Source organism: Spodoptera frugiperda, unplaced genomic scaffold (assembly GCF_023101765.2).
Source record: "Spodoptera frugiperda isolate SF20-4 unplaced genomic scaffold, AGI-APGP_CSIRO_Sfru_2.0 tig00002108_1, whole genome shotgun sequence".
Lineage (NCBI taxonomy): Eukaryota > Metazoa > Arthropoda > Insecta > Lepidoptera > Noctuidae > Spodoptera > Spodoptera frugiperda.
In genome coordinates, this window is record NW_026095745.1 from 1 (window position 1) to 20,802 (window position 20,802).

At 18.7% G+C, this 20,802-nt stretch overlaps 1 protein-coding gene and 4 pseudogenes across 4 annotated transcripts; 4 read left to right on the forward strand and 1 right to left on the reverse strand.

Moving 5' to 3' along the window:
- The first annotated feature begins 3,128 nt into the window (after positions 1–3,128).
- LOC126913024 (cytochrome c oxidase subunit 1-like) lies at positions 3,129–5,412 on the forward strand (annotated as a pseudogene). Its single transcript, XR_007707631.1, has one exon. The product of XR_007707631.1 is annotated as a cytochrome c oxidase subunit 1-like (transcript).
- Positions 5,413–5,554: 142 nt separating this feature from the next.
- Positions 5,555–7,171, forward strand: LOC126913027 (cytochrome c oxidase subunit 3-like; annotated as a pseudogene). Its single transcript, XR_007707633.1, has one exon. The product of XR_007707633.1 is annotated as a cytochrome c oxidase subunit 3-like (transcript).
- Positions 7,172–7,191: 20 nt separating this feature from the next.
- On the reverse strand, positions 7,192–9,171 carry LOC126913031 (NADH-ubiquinone oxidoreductase chain 5-like; annotated as a pseudogene).
- Positions 9,172–11,682: 2,511 nt separating this feature from the next.
- Positions 11,683–13,322, forward strand: LOC126913026 (cytochrome b-like). Its single transcript, XM_050707696.1, is given in 1 exon segment — positions 11,683–13,322. A coding segment is annotated over 1 exon segment (828 nt). The 5' UTR covers positions 11,683–12,172; the 3' UTR covers positions 13,001–13,322.
- Positions 13,323–18,443: 5,121 nt separating this feature from the next.
- LOC126913025 (cytochrome c oxidase subunit 1-like) lies at positions 18,444–20,751 on the forward strand (annotated as a pseudogene). Its single transcript, XR_007707632.1, has one exon. The product of XR_007707632.1 is annotated as a cytochrome c oxidase subunit 1-like (transcript).
- The last annotated feature ends 51 nt before the right edge of the window (positions 20,752–20,802 follow it).

The window sequence follows — 20,802 nt, forward strand, 5'->3', positions numbered from 1 at the left end:
TTATTATATACTAATTTTATATTATATATCAAATTTTATAATTTTTAATTTTTTTTTATAAATAATATAAAATTTAAATTAAATTTTATTTTAAATAAAATTATTTATAATAAATTAAAATTTATTAACAATATAAATTATAAAAATCTTAATTAAATTAAAATAAAATTTATATAAATTTAAATTAAAGCTTATCCCTTAAAATATAATATTATTTAAATAAAAAATTAATTAATTAATTTTTTATTTAAATAATATAAAATTAAATTTTTTTCTAAAAAAACTAGATATATTTAAAAACGAATAACATTTCATTTCCAATTAATTATTTAAAATATTTATGCTACAATAACTTTTATAATTAATTATCTCTTTTAAATTCGAGAATATTAAAACTATAATTTTTAATTAATAAACTCTGATACACAAGATACAATAAATTAAATTTACTTTTAACTAATTTCATTTTTCATTTATTTCAAAATTCTTTCACAATACTAATTTACTATAAATTAAATAATTTTTTCCATAAATATACTTTAACCCCCATTAAAATAAATTATTTTAAAAATTTTTTTATTATTTATATTTTTATTAATTTTCCCACTCAAATTAATTAAATTTTAATTTCTTTTCAATGTAAATGAAATACTTTTACAAGCTCTAATTTGTTCTTTCTAGAAACACTTTCCAGTACCTCTACTTTGTTACGACTTATTTCAACTTATATTCATATGAAAGCGACGGGCAATATGTACATATTTCAATTTTCAATCATTTTATTAAACTAAATAAAATTACATTTAAATCCACCTTCAATTAACTTTTACAAATTAATATTCATCTAAATAAATTTATTGTAATCCATTATATTCTTAATTATAATCTGCATCTTGATCTGATTTAATTTTTAATCAAAATTTTTAAATATTATTATTATTAAAAAATATTTTTTTAACAACGATATACAAAATAAAAAATTAAGTAAATTTATTCGTGGATTATCAATTATTAAACAGATTCCTCTAAATGAACTAAAATACCGCCAAATTATTTAAGTTTCAATAAATAATTATCTACTATTTTAGTATTTTCAATTTAAATTTTAATAATAGGGTATCTAATCCTAGTTTTTTATAAAATTTATTAAATCATAAATATATTATAATATTAAATTAAATTAAAATTTCACTTAATAATTTAAAATTTATATTATTCAATTAAATTTCATTATTTATTAATAACTAATAAAATTTAAATTAACTTTTGTTTAACCGCAACTGCTGGCACAAAATTTGTTATTAATTTCAAGTATTACTAAATCTTAATTACTTAAATTGTTTAATATTAATTACTACAAATCAATTAAATTATTATTAAAATAAAGTAAAATTAATACTAAAATTTATATGTAAAATAAACTTTAAATAAATTATTAAAACTATAAAAAATTTATTTATATGTAAATTTTTTTAAATAGAATTTTTTTTTTTTTTTTATATTAAAATATTTAATAAACATTATTAAACATTTAATAATTTCTTTTCTTTCTTCTTCATAATATTCATATTAAATAAAAAATTAAGTAATAAACAATATATATTAATTCAAATAAGTAATATATTAATATAATTAATTTTAATTTTTTAATATATATTATATTAATATAATTATATTAATATATTAAATATTTAATATATATATATATATATATATATGAATATTAACATTTAATTAAATTTATAAACCGTCTTTAAAAATTTTTCATATAATAATAATAATATATAATTAAAAATAAGCTAAAATTAAGCTTTTGGGTTCATACCCCAACTATAAAGGAAATACCTTTTTTTTAAAAATAAAGTGCCTGATTAAAGGATTATTCTGATAGGATAAATTAAGTAATTATTTTACCTTTATTATATTTTATAGAATTAAACTATATCCAATAGTATCAAAAACTATTATGCATCTTACACTAAAATATAATATTGAATTTATAATTCTTAAAAGAAATTAATTTCTTATTTTAAATTTATAATTTATTTAATTCTAATAAAATATTTTTTTTTTTTATTTTATTCTTTAGAACTTTAATCTCTATTTCATCAAATTCTTGATTTGGATGTTGAATTGGATTAGAAATTAATCTTTTAAGTTTTATCCCCTAATTTCTAATTCCAATAATTTATTTTCAACAGAAGCCTCACTAAAATATTTTCTTACACAATCAATTGCATCTTTAAATTTTTTATTTACAATTTTAATTAAATTAACATTAATAAAAAATTTTGAAATAAATAATTTTTTAACTATTATAATAAACTCTTCTATATTAATAAAAATAGGAAGAGTTCCATTTCATTTTTGATTTCCTAATATTATTGAAGGATTATCTTGATTAAATAGTTTTATTTTAATAACATGACAAAAAATTACACCTTTAATTTTAATATCTTATTATATAAATAATTATTTTATTAATATTATTATTATTCTTAATATTATTATTGGAGCTATTGGAGGATTAAATCAAACATCATTACGAAAATTAATAGCATTTTCATCAATTAATAACTTAGGTTGAATAATTATATCTATTTCAATTAGAGAAACCCTATGAATTTTCTATTTTTCAATATATTCTTTTATAATTAGTATTTTATGTTTCTTTTTTTATATTTTAAATATATATTTTATTAATCAATTATTTATTAATAATATAAATTTTTTAATTAAAATTAATATTTTAATTAATTTTCTTTCTTTAGGTGGATTGCCACCATTTATTGGATTTTTCCCTAAATGAATTATTATTAATTTTTTAATTAATAATAATATATATTTAATAACTTTTATTTTTGTGATAATAAGATTAATTATATTATTTTTTTATATTCGTATTAGATACTCAGCAATTATATTTAACTATATAAAAAATAAATGATTTAAAATTTATATTAAAAATAAATATTTTTTATTTATTAATTTTTTTTCATTTTTTTCTATTACAGGAATAATTTTAAGAACGTTATTTTTTTATTAAGGTTTTAGGTTAAATTAAACTAATAATCTTCAAAATTATTCATAAAGAAATTTTCTTTAAGCCTTAATAGAATTATATACTATTCCTTAAAATTTGCAATTTTATATCATTTTTGAATATAAGACTATAATAAAAGAGAAAATTCTCGTAAATAAATTTACAATTTATCGCTTATTTAACTCAGCCATTTTATTTTTATAGCGAAAATGACTTTATTCAACAAATCATAAAGATATTGGAACATTATATTTTATTTTTGGAATTTGAGCAGGAATAGTAGGTACTTCTTTAAGTTTATTAATTCGAGCTGAATTAGGAACTCCAGGATCTTTAATTGGAGATGATCAAATTTATAATACTATTGTAACAGCCCATGCTTTTATTATAATTTTTTTATAGTCTTTAACTTTATTAATTTCTAGTAGCATTGTAGAAAATGGAGCAGGAACTGGATGAACAGTTTACCCCCCTCTCCTCTAATATTGCTCATGGTGGTAGTTCAGTAGATTTAGCTATTTTCTCACTTCATTTAGCTGGAATTTCATCTATTTTAGGAGCTATTAACTTTATTACCACTATTATTAATATACGATTAAATAATTTATCATTTGATCAAATACCTTTATTTATTTGAGCTGTAGGTATTACCGCATTTTTATTATTATTATCTTTACCTGTTTTAGCTGGAGCTATTACTATATTACTTACTGATCGAAATCTAAATACATCATTTTTCGATCCTGCAGGAGGAGGTGATCCTATTCTTTATCAACATTTATTTTGATTTTTTGGACATCCTGAAGTATATATTTTAATTTTACCGGGATTTGGTATAATTTCTCACATTATTTCTCAAGAAAGAGGTAAAAAGGAAACATTTGGATGTTTAGGTATAATTTATGCTATATTAGCAATTGGTTTATTAGGATTTATTGTTTGAGCTCATCATATATTTACTGTAGGAATAGATATTGATACACGAGCATATTTTACATCTGCAACAATAATTATTGCTGTACCAACAGGTATTAAAATTTTTAGTTGATTAGCTACTTTCCATGGAACTCAAATCAATTATTCCCCATCTATTTTATGAAGATTAGGATTTGTATTTTTATTTACTGTAGGGGGATTAACAGGTGTAATTTTATCTAATTCTTCTATTGATATTACTTTACATGATACTTACTATGTAGTTGCTCATTTCCACTATGTTTTATCAATAGGAGCTGTATTTGCTATTTTAGGTGGATTTATTCACTGATATCCATTATTTACTGGATTATCTTTAAATCCTTATATATTAAAAATTCAATTTTTTATTATATTTATCGGAGTAAATTTAACTTTCTTCCCACAACATTTTTTAGGATTAGCAGGTATACCTCGTCGATATTCTGATTATCCTGATTCTTATATTTCATGAAATATTATTTCATCATTAGGATCATATATTTCATTATTAGCAATTATATTTATATTAATTATTATTTGAGAATCTATAATTAATCAACGAATTTCTTTATTTACTTTAAATTTATCTTCTTCAATTGAATGATATCAAAATTTACCACCAGCTGAACATTCATATAATGAATTGCCTATTTTAAGTAACTTCTAATATGGCAGATTATATGTAATGGATTTAAACCCCATTTATAAAGGAATTATCCTTTTTTTAGAAATGGCAACATGATCTAATCTTAATTTACAAAATAGAGCATCTCCTTTAATAGAACAAATTATTTTCTTTCACGATCACACTTTAATTATTTTAATTATAATTACAATTCTAGTAGGATATTTAATATCAAGCTTATTATTTAATAAATATATTAATCGATTTTTATTAGAAGGTCAAATAATTGAATTAATTTGAACTATTTTACCAGCAATTACATTAATTTTTATTGCATTACCTTCACTACGATTATTATATTTATTAGATGAACTTAATAATCCTTTAATTACATTAAAATCAATTGGTCATCAATGATATTGAAGTTATGAATATTCAGATTTTCATAATATTGAATTTGATTCTTATATAATTTCTACAAATGATATATCAAGTAATAATTTTCGTTTATTAGATGTTGATAATCGAATTATTTTACCTATGAATAACCAAATTCGAATTATAGTTACTGCTACTGATGTAATTCACTCATGAACCGTCCCTTCATTAGGAGTTAAAGTAGATGCAAATCCAGGTCGACTAAATCAAACAAATTTTTTCATTAATCGACCTGGAATTTTTTATGGTCAATGTTCAGAAATTTGTGGAGCTAATCATAGTTTTATACCAATTGTAATTGAAAGAATTTCAATTAAAAATTTTATTAATTGAATTAATAATTATTCTTCATTAGATGACTGAAAGCAAGTACTGGTCTCTTAAACCATTTTATAGTAAATTAGCAATTACTTCTAATGAAAGAATTAGTTAAAAAATAACATAAATATGTCAAATTTAAATTATTATTATAAATAATATTCTTTTATTCCACAAATAATACCTATTAATTGATTAATTTCTTTTTTTTTTTTTTTATTTGTATTTTTAATTTTTAATATTATAAATTATTATATTTTTAATAAAAAAAGATTAAAATCAAATAAAAATATAAATTTAAAATTAAAAAATTTTAATTGAAAATGATAAGTAATTTATTTTCAATTTTTGATCCATCAACAAATTTATTTAATATTTCATTTAATTGAATTAGAACTATTTTAGGAATTATATTTATTCCTTATTCATTTTGATTAATTCCTAATCGTCATTTCTTACTTTGAAATTTTATTTTATTAAAACTTCATAATGAATTTAAAACTTTATTAAAAAATAATTATTTTCAAGGATCAACTTTTATTTTTATTTCAATATTCTCATTTATTTTATTTAATAATTTTTTAGGTTTATTTCCTTATATTTTTACTAGAACAAGACATTTAACATTATCATTATCAATTTCATTACCTTTATGATTAAGATTTATAATTTATGGTTGATTAAATAATTCTCAACATATATTTATTCATATAATTCCTCAAGGAACACCAACTATTTTAATACCTTTTATAGTATTAATTGAAACAATTAGAAATATTATTCGACCTGGAACTTTAGCAGTACGATTAACAGCTAATATAATTGCAGGACATTTACTAATAACTTTATTAAGAGGAACTGGACCTTCAATACCAAGATATTTTATTATAATTTTAGTTATAATTCAAATTTTATTATTAATCTTAGAATCAGCAGTCGCTGTAATTCAATCTTATGTAATTGCTATTTTAAGTACTTTATATTCTAGAGAAGTAAATTAATGAAAATAAATTTTAATCACCCATTTCATTTAGTAGATTATAGACCATGACCTTTAACAGGAGCTATTGGAGTAATAGTTTTAGTTAGAGGAATAGTAAAATGATTTCATAATTTTAATATAAATTTATTAATTTTAGGATATTTTATTGTAATTTTAACCATATATCAATGATGACGAGATATTTGTCGTGAAGGAACATACCAAGGTAAACATACAATTTTAGTAACCAAAGGACTTCGCTGAGGAATAATTTTATTTATTGTATCAGAAATTTTTTTTTATTTCTTTTTTTTGAGCCTTTTTTCATAGAAGATTAGCCCCTAATATTGAAATTGGAGCTATATGACCTCCTACTAGTATTACACCTTTTAACCCATTTCAAATTCCTTTATTAAATACTATTATTTTAATTAGATCAGGAGTATCAGTTACTTGAGCTCATCATGCAATTATAGAAAATAATAATTCTCAAATAACTCAAGGTTTATTTATTACAATTATTTTAGGAATTTATTTTACAATTCTTCAAGCATATGAATATTTTGAAGCTCCTTTTACTATTGCAGATAGAGTTTATGGCTCAACATTTTTTATAGCAACAGGATTCCATGGATTACATGTTATTATTGGTACATTATTTCTTTTAATTTGCCTAATTCGTCATTTAAATAATCATTTTTCAAGTAATCATCATTTCGGATTTGAAGCAGCAGCTTGATATTGACATTTTGTAGATGTAGTATGATTATTCCTTTATATTTCTATTTATTGATGAGGAAATTAATTATTTATATAATATATTTAGTATATTTGACTTCCAATCAAAAAGTTTAATAATTTTAATATAAATAATCATTTTATTAACAAATATTTTTATTATTATTATATTAATTTCAAACATTATAATATTTTTATCAATTATTTTATCAAAAAAATCATTTATAGACCGAGAAAAATGTTCCCCCTTTGAATGTGGATTTGACCCTAAATCTTCAGCTCGAATTCCATTTTCTTTACATTTTTTCTTAATTACAGTTATTTTTTTAATTTTTGATGTTGAAATTGCATTAATTTTTCCAATTATCCCATTATATAAACTAGTAAATTTTATTTTTTGAACTAAAATTAGATTTTTTTTTATTTTAATTTTATTAATTGGTTTATATCATGAATGAAACCAAAATATATTAAATTGAACCAATTAGGATTATAGTTTAAATAAAACATTTGATTTGCATTCAAAAAATATTATAAATTAATTTATCTTAAATAAGAAGCAATATTGCATTTAATTTCGACTTAAAAGAAAGAGTTTAATTAACTCCTTATTTAAAATAAATAAATAATAAAATTTTTATAATATATTTACTTACTTAATTGAAACCAAAATAGAGGTATATCACTGTTAATGATAAAATTGAATATTTATTCCAATTAAATTAACTAAGAAATATAAAGATTAAAATTAAGCTGCTAACTTAATTTTTAGTGGTTAAATTCCATTAATATTTCTATTTATATAGTTTAAATAAAACATTACATTTTCATTGTAAAAATAAAAAAATTTTTTTATAAATAATTTAATTTATATTTTTATATTTAAAAATAATCCATATTTCCTTAATATCTTCAATATTATGCTCTAATTTATAAGCTATTTAAATTAATTATTAAATATTAATATTATAAATAAAATAAATATTCAAATAATAAATCTAAATAAATAAATTATAAAATTATTTATTTGATAAACATTATATAAAACAGAATATTTTTTTATTACTTGTATTATACCAAATCCTCTATAAATTTCTCTTCATCCTATATCAATATTTTTTAATAAAGATTGACCTAAATTAAGAAAATAATATCTTAAACCATAAGTAGATAAATTAGGTATAAATCACATTAAACATAAAAAATTTCTTAAATTATAAGTCATTAAAAATTTATTTACAGAATAAATTCTCATATTTCTAATAAAATATCCTAATATACCCCCTATTAATCTTACATAAATAACTATCATTTTTAAATTAAAAGGTAAATAAATCATATAAGGATAAGAAAAAAATTATTCAACTTAAAAATCTTCCTCTAACAATTCTTATAAATAATAAAACAAACATTCTTTTTAATATAATATAATCTTCATCATATAAATTAAAAATTCTTAATAAATTAAAATCATTTACTATTAAATATATTATTAAACGAAATCTATAAAATATTGTTAAACCAGTAGAAAGATAATATAAAAAAAAATTATTAAATTTAAATTTCTAAATCTAACTAATTCTAAAATTAAATCCTTAGAATAAAATCCAGCTAAAAAAGGAATCCCACATAAAGCTATATTAGAAATATTTATACATAAAGAAGTTAAAGGAATATATAATCTAATCCCACCTATAAAACGAATATCTTGAATATCATTTATTATATGAATAATAATACCAGCACATATAAATAATAAAGCCTTAAATATAGCATGAGTTAATAAATGAAAAAAGCTAAATCAGGTAGTCCTATTCTTAAAATTCTTATTATTAAACCTAACTGACTTAATGTTGATAAAGCAATAATTTTTTTTAAATCAAATTCATAATTAGCAGAAATTCCAGCTATAAATATAGTTAAACCTGATAATAGTAATAATAACTTTAAAAAAAATATATCTAATAATATTATATTAAATCGAATCAATAAATAAACTCCCGCTGTAACTAAAGTAGATGAATGAACTAAAGCTGAAACAGGAGTAGGAGCAGCTATAGCTGCTGGTAATCAAGATCTAAAAGGAATTTGAGCACTTTTAGTTATAGCAGCTATAATAATTATTCTGCCAATTATTTTTATTTCTCAATCATTATTTATAAACTCTAAATAAAAAATATAATTTCATCTACCATAATTTAATATCCAAGAAATAACAATTAAAATAAAAACATCACCTACACGATTTGATAAAGCTGTTAATATTCCAGCATTATAAGATTTTAAATTTTGATAATAAATTACTAAACAATAAGAAACTAATCCTAATCCATCTCAACCTAATAAAATTCTAATAATATTTGGTCTAATAATTAATAATATTATAGAAAAAACAAATAATAACACTAAGATAATAAACCGACTTAAATTTAATTCTGATTGTATATATCTTTTTCTATAATAAATAACAACAGAAGAAATTAAAAAAACAAATATTATAAATAATAAAGATATTCAATCTAATAAAATAGATATAACAATTCTCAATGAATTAAAAGATATAATTTCTCATTCTATTAAAATTACTATATCATTTATAATAAAATAAATTATAAAAAAAAATTACTATTATTATTATAAATAAAAAAAAATGAAATAAAACAAATAGAATATTTTATATTATTAATAATTTAAAATGAAATCACTCATATTTTTGACACCACAAATCAATATTTTTATTAAATTATTTAAATAAAATCAAATTATTCTATAATCAATTTTTAATACTAAAATATTTAAAGGTAATCAATGTAATATTAATATTAAATATTCTCGAGATACCCCAGTATAATATCTATAAACACCAGAATAATAATTTCCATGTTGAATAAATGAATATAAATATAATCTATATCCTGCTCTAAAAAAAGAAATTAACATTAATATTAATATAGAAATTCAAGATCATCTTATTAATCTATTAATTAATCTAATTTCACCTATTAAATTTAATCTAGGAGGAGCCGCTATATTAGATGATATTAATAAAAATCATCATAAACTTATTGAAGGTATAAAATTTATTATACCTTTATTAATATATAAACTTCGTCTATGTAAACGCTCATAACTAATATTAGCTAAACAAAATATTCCAGAAGAACATAAACCATGACCAATTATTAAAATATAAGAACCAATAAATCCTCAATAATTTATAATTATAATACCTCTAATTACAATTCTTATATGAGCTACAGAAGAATAAGCAATTAAAGATTTAATATCAATTTGACAAAAACATTTTAATCTAATATAAAAACCTCCTACTAATCTAATTACAATTCAAATATAATTTAATTTTATATTAATTTCCTGTAAAAAAATTATTAAACGTAATAAACCATAACCACCCAATTTTAATATAATACCAGCTAAAATTATAGAACCAGAAACTGGAGCCTCAACATGAGCTTTTGGTAATCATAAATGAACAAAATATATAGGTATTTTTACTAAAAAAGCTAAAATTATAGAAATATATAATAAATAATTACTTAAATTAAAAAATTTTAAAAAATAAATAATTATACAATTTATTTCATTATTTATATAAAAAATACCAATTAATAAAGGTAAAGAAACAAATAAAGTATAAAATAATAAATATATACCTGCCTGAATACGTTCAGGTTGATAACCTCAACCAATAATTAATAATAAAGTAGGAATTAATCTACCCTCAAAAAAAAGATAAAATATAAATATATTAAGAGTTCTAAAAGTTAAATATAATATAATTAATAAAAAAATAACATTAAATAAAAAAAAATTAACATAATAATCTATTTTATATAAATTTTCACTAGCTATAATTATTAAAATAGAAATTCAAATTCTTAATAAAATTAATCCATAAGATATAATATCACAAGATATTATATAACTTAAATTACAAAATAAATTCAATTTTACACCTAAATTTATAAATATAAATATTATTAATATTAATATTATTTGAACCATTCAAAATATATTTTTTATAAAACATAAAGGAATTATAAAAATTATTATTATTAAAAATTTTATCATTTTATATTTTAATATATATATATATATATATATATATATATATATAATTAACTATAATAAATTAAATCTTTGAAAATAATCATTACCATGAGTACGAATTATTGAAACTAAAATAGATAATCCTAAAGCCCCCTCACAAACAGAAAAAACTAAAAATAATATTAATATATATATATCATAATCAATAAAAATTAAATAAACTAATAAAAAAAAAAATTCTTAAAACAATAAACTCTAATCTTAATAAAACAATTAATAAATGTTTATGTTTAGAAACAAAAATTAAATTACCTACAATAAATATCAAAATAAAAACAGTTCATATATTTAAAATTATCATTAATTGTTTTTATAGTTTAAAAAAAACATTGGTCTTGTAAATCAAAATTAAGTTATTTACTTTAAAAACTTCAAAGAAAAAGAATCTCTTTATCAATAATCTCCAAAATTATTATTTTATTTAAACTATTCTTTGTATTTGAAATTATAAAAATAATTTTTTCTTTATCCAATATCAATAGGATTATTAATTTTAATACAAACCTTATTAACATGCTTATTATCAGGAATAATAATTAAAACATACTGATTCTCTTATATTTTATTTCTTACTTTCCTAGGTGGTTTATTAGTTTTATTTATTTATGTTTCAAGTATTGCATCAAATCAATTATTTACTTTTAAATTTAATTATAAAAAAATATTAATTTTAATTTTAATTATAATATTTTTTATAATAATAATAATATATAATAATAACATAACATGATTAAATTTATCAATAAATTCAGATATAAATAACTTTAATAATATAATTTTCTTCTTTAATAATGAAAATAAAATTAATTTAAGTAAATTATATAATAATCAAACATTTTTAATTATAATAATATTAGTAATCTATTTATTTATTACTTTAATTGCTATTGTAAAAATTACTAATATTTTCTATGGACCTTTACGTTCATCTAATTAACAAATGATAAACAAATATATACCAATTCGTAAATCACATCCCGTATTAAAAATTATTAACGGATCATTAATTGATCTACCTTCACCATCTAATATTTCAATTTGATGAAATTTTGGATCTTTACTAGCCTTATGCTTAATAATTCAAATTTTAACAGGATTATTTTTAACTATATATTATACAGCTAATATTGAAATAGCATTTTATAGAGTTAATTATATTTGTCGAAATGTTAATTATGGATGATTAATTCGAACTTTACATGCAAATGGAGCATCTTTTTTCTTTATTTGTATTTATTTACATATTGGACGAGGAATTTATTATGAATCCTTTAACTTAAAATACACATGAATAATCGGAGTAATCATTTTATTCTTATTAATAGCAACAGCATTTATAGGATATGTTTTACCTTGAGGGCAAATATCTTTTTGAGGAGCAACTGTTATTACTAATTTATTATCAGCTATCCCCTCTTTAGGAGTTATATTAGTAAATTGAATTTGAGGAGGATTTGCCGTTGATAATGCTACTTTAACACGTTTTTATACATTTCACTTTTTATTACCATTTATCATTTTAATAATAACTATAATTCATTTATTATTTTTACATCAAACTGGTTCCAATAATCCATTAGGATTAAATAGAAATTATGATAAAATTCCATTTCATCCATTTTTCACATTTAAGGACTTAATTGGATTTATTATTATATTATTTTTATTAACAATTTTAACTTTAACTAATCCTTATTTATTAGGAGATCCTGATAATTTTATCCCAGCAAATCCTTTAGTAACTCCAATTCATATTCAACCTGAATGATATTTTTTATTTGCTTATGCAATCTTACGATCAATTCCTAATAAATTAGGAGGAGTAATTGCTTTAGTAATATCAATTTTAATTTTAATTATTTTACCATTTACATTTAATAAAAAAATTCAAGGAATTCAATTTTACCCTATTAATCAAATATTATTTTGATCTATAGTAACAATTGTTATTCTATTAACATGAATTGGAGCACGTCCTGTAGAAGATCCCTATGTATTAACAGGACAATTATTAACAGTATTATATTTTTCATATTTTATTATTAACCCATTTATTAATAAATATTGAGATAATATATTATTTAATTAAATTAATGAGCTTGTAATTAAGCATTTGTTTTGAAAACTTAAGAAAGAATTATTATTCTATTAATTTATACTAAAAAAAAATTAAATTATAATAATAAAATTTTAAATCCTAAAAAAAATAATAAAAAATTTAAAGAAATTGGTAAATATCTTTTTCAAGCTAAATATATTAACTTATCATAACGATAACGAGGTAAAGTTCCTCGAACTCAAATAAATAAAAAAGAAATAAAAACTAATTTTAAATAAAAAATAATTCTTAATCTAAAACCTCCTATATATATTAAAATAAATAATAATCTTATAAATAAAATTCTAGAATATTCAGCTAAAAAAATTAAAGCAAAGCCCCCTCTTCTATACTCAATATTAAACCCTGAAACTAATTCTCTTTCTCCTTCAGCAAAATCAAAAGGAGTTCGATTAGTTTCAGCCAATCTTGATCTTATTCAACATAATCTTAAAGGAAATATTAAAATAATAAATCAAACATAATTTTGATAAACAAAAAATATTATTAAATTAAAATCTATAATTATAACAATTCTAGATATTAAAATCAAAGCTAATCTAACTTCATAAGAAATAGTTTGAGCTACTGCCCGTAATCCCCCTAATAAAGCATAATTAGAATTAGAAGATCAACCAGCTACCATAACTGTATAAACACCTAATCTAGTACAACATAAAAAAAATAAAATTCCTAAATTAAAACTAATTATATTAAAATAATAAGGAATCAATAATCAAATTATTAAAGATAAAATAAAACTTAAAATAGGAGAAAAATAATATCTTAAATAATTAGAAAAATTAGGATAAGTTTGTTCTTTAGTAAATAATTTAATTGCATCTGAAAAAGGTTGTAAAATTCCTATAAAACCAACTTTATTAGGACCTTTACGAATTTGAATATAACCTAAAACCTTACGCTCCAATAAAGTTAAATAAGCAACCCCTACTAAAATACCAATAATTAAAATTAATAAACCTAAAAAAATTATATAAATATCATTTATAAACATTACTATCTATATAATTAAATTATATATTAATGAATTCTAAAATCATTACATTTTTCTGCCAAAATAGCAGATATATATATATATATATATATATATATATATATTATATATATATATATATATATTATATATAAAATCAATTATATATTTAAAATAAATTAATAATATTCATTATTTAATAAATTTAATTTAAATATTTGATCCTTTCGTACTAAAATATTTTATATTTATTAAAAGATAGAAACCAACCTGGCTTACACCGGTTTGAACTCAGATCATGTAAGATTTTAATGATCGAACAGATCAAAATTTTAAACTTCTACATTTAAATTTTATCTTAATCCAACATCGAGGTCGCAAACTCTTTTTTTTATTCGAACTAAAAAAAAAAATTACGCTGTTATCCCTAAGGTAATTTTTTCTTATAATCAATAATATTGGATCATATACTCACTTATTTATGTTAAATAATAAAAAAAGTTTTTTATATTTTTTTGTCACCCCAACAAAATAATTAAAATAATTTTAATTAAAAACTTTATAAATAATCTCAATTACTTTAAATATAAAACTCTATAGGGTCTTCTCGTCTTTTTAATTTATTTTAACTTTTTAATTAAAAAATTAAATTCTATAAAATAATAAAGAGACAGCTTATATTTCATCCAATCTTTCATACAAGTCATCAATTAAATGACTAATGATTATGCTACCTTTGTACAGTCAATATACTGCAGCCCTTTAATATATTATAATATCAGTGGGCAGATTAGACTTTATATTAAATTCAAAAAGACATGTTTTTGATAAACAAGTGAATATATATATTTGCCGAATTCCTTTTTATTAACTAAAATAATTTTATAATTTTAATATCTTATTATATACTAATTTTATCATTATATCAAATTTTATAAAATTTTAATTTTTTTTTTATAAATAATATAAAATTTAAATTAAATTTTATTTTAAATAAAATTATTTATAATAAATTAAAATTTATTAACAATATAAATTATAAAAATCTTAATTAAATTAAAATAAAATTTATATAAATTTAAATTAAAGCTTATCCCTTAAAATATAATATTATTTAAATAAAAAATTAATTAATTAATTTTTTATTTAAATAATATAAAATTAAATTTTTTTCTAAAAAAACTAGATATATTTAAAAACGAATAACATTTCATTTCCAATTAATTATTTAAAATATTTATGCTACAATAACTTTTATAATTAATTATCTCTTTTAAATTCGAGAATATTAAAACTATAATTTTTAATTAATAAACTCTGATACACAAGATACAATAAATTAAATTTACTTTTAACTAATTTCATTTTTCATTTATTTCAAAATTCTTTCACAATACTAATTTACTATAAATTAAATAATTTTTTCCATAAATATACTTTAACCCCCATTAAAATAAATTATTTTAAAAATTTTTTTATTATTTATATTTTTATTAATTTTCCCACTCAAATTAATTAAATTTTAATTTCTTTTCAATGTAAATGAAATACTTTTACAAGCTCTAATTTGTTCTTTCTAGAAACACTTTCCAGTACCTCTACTTTGTTACGACTTATTTCAACTTATATTCATATGAAAGCGACGGGCAATATGTACATATTTCAATTTTCAATCATTTTATTAAACTAAATAAAATTACATTTAAATCCACCTTCAATTAACTTTTACAAATTAATATTCATCTAAATAAATTTATTGTAATCCATTATATTCTTAATTATAATCTGCATCTTGATCTGATTTAATTTTTAATCAAAATTTTTAAATATTATTATTATTAAAAAATATTTTTTTAACAACGATATACAAAATAAAAAATTAAGTAAATTTATTCGTGGATTATCAATTATTAAACAGATTCCTCTAAATGAACTAAAATACCGCCAAATTATTTAAGTTTCAATAAATAATTATCTACTATTTTAGTATTTTCAATTTAAATTTTAATAATAGGGTATCTAATCCTAGTTTTTTATAAAATTTATTAAATCATAAATATATTATAATATTAAATTAAATTAAAATTTCACTTAATAATTTAAAATTTATATTATTCAATTAAATTTCATTATTTATTAATAACTAATAAAATTTAAATTAACTTTTGTTTAACCGCAACTGCTGGCACAAAATTTGTTATTAATTTCAAGTATTACTAAATCTTAATTACTTAAATTGTTTAATATTAATTACTACAAATCAATTAAATTATTATTAAAATAAAGTAAAATTAATACTAAAATTTATATGTAAAATAAACTTTAAATAAATTATTAAAACTATAAAAAATTTATTTATATGTAAATTTTTTTAAATAGAATTTTTTTTTTTTTTTTTTATATTAAAATATTTAATAAACATTATTAAACATTTAATAATTTCTTTTCTTTCTTCTTCATAATATTCATATTAAATAAAAAATTAAGTAATAAACAATATATATTAATTCAAATAAGTAATATATTAATATAATTAATTTTAATTTTTTAATATATATTATATTAATATAATTATATTAATATATTAAATATTTAATATATATATATATATATATATATGAATATTAACATTTAATTAAATTTATAAACCGTCTTTAAAAATTTTTCATATAATAATAATAATATATAATTAAAAATAAGCTAAAATTAAGCTTTTGGGTTCATACCCCAACTATAAAGGAAATACCTTTTTTTAAAAATAAAGTGCCTGATTAAAGGATTATTCTGATAGGATAAATTAAGTAATTATTTTACCTTTATTATATTTTATAGAATTAAACTATATCCAATAGTATCAAAAACTATTATGCATCTTACACTAAAATATAATATTGAATTTATAATTCTTAAAAGAAATTAATTTCTTATTTTAAATTTATAATTTATTTAATTCTAATAAAATATTTTTTTTTTTTATTTTATTCTTTAGAACTTTAATCTCTATTTCATCAAATTCTTGATTTGGATGTTGAATTGGATTAGAAATTAATCTTTTAAGTTTTATCCCCCTAATTTCTAATTCCAATAATTTATTTTCAACAGAAGCCTCACTAAAATATTTTCTTACACAATCAATTGCATCTTTAAATTTTTTATTTACAATTTTAATTAAATTAACATTAATAAAAAATTTTGAAATAAATAATTTTTTAACTATTATAATAAACTCTTCTATATTAATAAAAATAGGAAGAGTTCCATTTCATTTTTGATTTCCTAATATTATTGAAGGATTATCTTGATTAAATAGTTTTATTTTAATAACATGACAAAAAATTACACCTTTAATTTTAATATCTTATTATATAAATAATTATTTTATTAATATTATTATTATTCTTAATATTATTATTGGAGCTATTGGAGGATTAAATCAAACATCATTACGAAAATTAATAGCATTTTCATCAATTAATAACTTAGGTTGAATAATTATATCTATTTCAATTAGAGAAACCCTATGAATTTTCTATTTTTCAATATATTCTTTTATAATTAGTATTTTATGTTTCTTTTTTTATATTTTAAATATATATTTTATTAATCAATTATTTATTAATAATATAAATTTTTTAATTAAAATTAATATTTTAATTAATTTTCTTTCTTTAGGTGGATTGCCACCATTTATTGGATTTTTCCCTAAATGAATTATTATTAATTTTTTAATTAATAATAATATATATTTAATAACTTTTATTTTTGTGATAATAAGATTAATTATATTATTTTTTTATATTCGTATTAGATACTCAGCAATTATATTTAACTATATAAAAAATAAATGATTTAAAATTTATATTAAAAATAAATATTTTTTATTTATTAATTTTTTTTCATTTTTTTCTATTACAGGAATAATTTTAAGAACGTTATTTTTTTATTAAGGTTTTAGGTTAAATTAAACTAATAATCTTCAAAATTATTCATAAAGAAATTTTCTTTAAGCCTTAATAGAATTATATACTATTCCTTAAAATTTGCAATTTTATATCATTTTTGAATATAAGACTATAATAAAAGAGAAAATTCTCGTAAATAAATTTACAATTTATCGCTTATTTAACTCAGCCATTTTATTTTTATAGCGAAAATGACTTTATTCAACAAATCATAAAGATATTGGAACATTATATTTTATTTTTGGAATTTGAGCAGGAATAGTAGGTACTTCTTTAAGTTTATTAATTCGAGCTGAATTAGGAACTCCAGGATCTTTAATTGGAGATGATCAAATTTATAATACTATTGTAACAGCCCATGCTTTTATTATAATTTTTTTTATAGTTATACCAATTATAATTGGAGGATTTGGAAATTGACTTGTACCTTTAATATTAGGAGCTCCTGATATAGCTTTCCCACGTATAAATAATATAAGTTTTTGACTTTTACCCCCATCTTTAACTTTATTAATTTCTAGTAGCATTGTAGAAAATGGAGCAGGAACTGGATGAACAGTTTACCCCCCTCTCCTCTAATATTGCTCATGGTGGTAGTTCAGTAGATTTAGCTATTTTCTCACTTCATTTAGCTGGAATTTCATCTATTTTAGGAGCTATTAACTTTATTACCACTATTATTAATATACGATTAAATAATTTATCATTTGATCAAATACCTTTATTTATTTGAGCTGTAGGTATTACCGCATTTTTATTATTATTATCTTTACCTGTTTTAGCTGGAGCTATTACTATATTACTTACTGATCGAAATCTAAATACATCATTTTTCGATCCTGCAGGAGGAGGTGATCCTATTCTTTATCAACATTTATTTTGATTTTTTGGACATCCTGAAGTATATATTTTAATTTTACCGGGATTTGGTATAATTTCTCACATTATTTCTCAAGAAAGAGGTAAAAAGGAAACATTTGGATGTTTAGGTATAATTTATGCTATATTAGCAATTGGTTTATTAGGATTTATTGTTTGAGCTCATCATATATTTACTGTAGGAATAGATATTGATACACGAGCATATTTTACATCTGCAACAATAATTATTGCTGTACCAACAGGTATTAAAATTTTTAGTTGATTAGCTACTTTCCATGGAACTCAAATCAATTATTCCCCATCTATTTTATGAAGATTAGGATTTGTATTTTTATTTACTGTAGGGGGATTAACAGGTGTAATTTTATCTAATTCTTCTATTGATATTACTTTACATGATACTTACTATGTAGTTGCTCATTTCCACTATGTTTTATCAATAGGAGCTGTATTTGCTATTTTAGGTGGATTTATTCACTGATATCCATTATTTACTGGATTATCTTTAAATCCTTATATATTAAAAATTCAATTTTTTATTATATTTATCGGAGTAAATTTAACTTTCTTCCCACAACATTTTTTAGGATTAGCAGGTATACCTCGTCGATATTCTGATTATCCTGATTCTTATATTTCATGAAATATTATTTCATCATTAGGATCATATATTTCATTATTAGCAATTATATTTATATTAATTATTATTTGAGAATCTATAATTAATCAACGAATTTCTTTATTTACTTTAAATTTATCTTCTTCAATTGAATGATATCAAAATTTACCACCAGCTGAACATTCATATAATGAATTGCCTATTTTAAGTAACTTCTAATATGGCAGATTATATGTAATGGATTTAAACCCCATTTATAAAGGAATTATCCTTTTTTTAGAAATGGCAACATGATCTAATCTTAATTTACAAAATAGAGCATCTCCTTTAATAGAACAAATTATTTTCTTTCACGATCACACTTTAATTATTTTAATTATAATTACAATTCTAGTAGGATATTTAATATCAAGCTTATTATTTAATAAATATATTAATCGATTTTTATTAGAAGGTCAAATAATTGAATTAATTTGAACTATTTTACCAGCAATTACATTAATTTTTATTGCATTACCTTCACTACGATTATTATATTTATTAGATGAACTTAATAATCCTTTAATTACATTAAAATCAATTGGTCATCAATGATATTGAAGTTATGAATATTCAGATTTTCATAATATTGAATTTGATTCTTATATAATTTCTACAAATGATATATCAAGTAATAATTTTCGTTTATTAGATGTTGATAATCGAATTATTTTACCTATGAATAACCAAATTCGAATTATAGTTACTGCTACTGATGTAATTCACTCATGAACCGTCCCTTCATTAGGAGTTAAAGTAGATGCAAATCCAGGTCGACTAAATCAAACAAATTTTTTCATTAATCGACCTGGAATTTTTTATGGTCAATGTTCAGAAATTTGTGGAGCTAATCATAGTTTTATACCAATTGTAATTGAAAGAATTTCAATTAAAAATTTTATTAATTGAATTAATAATTATTCTTCATTAGATGACTGAAAGCAAGTACTGGTCTCTTAAACCATTTTATAGTAAA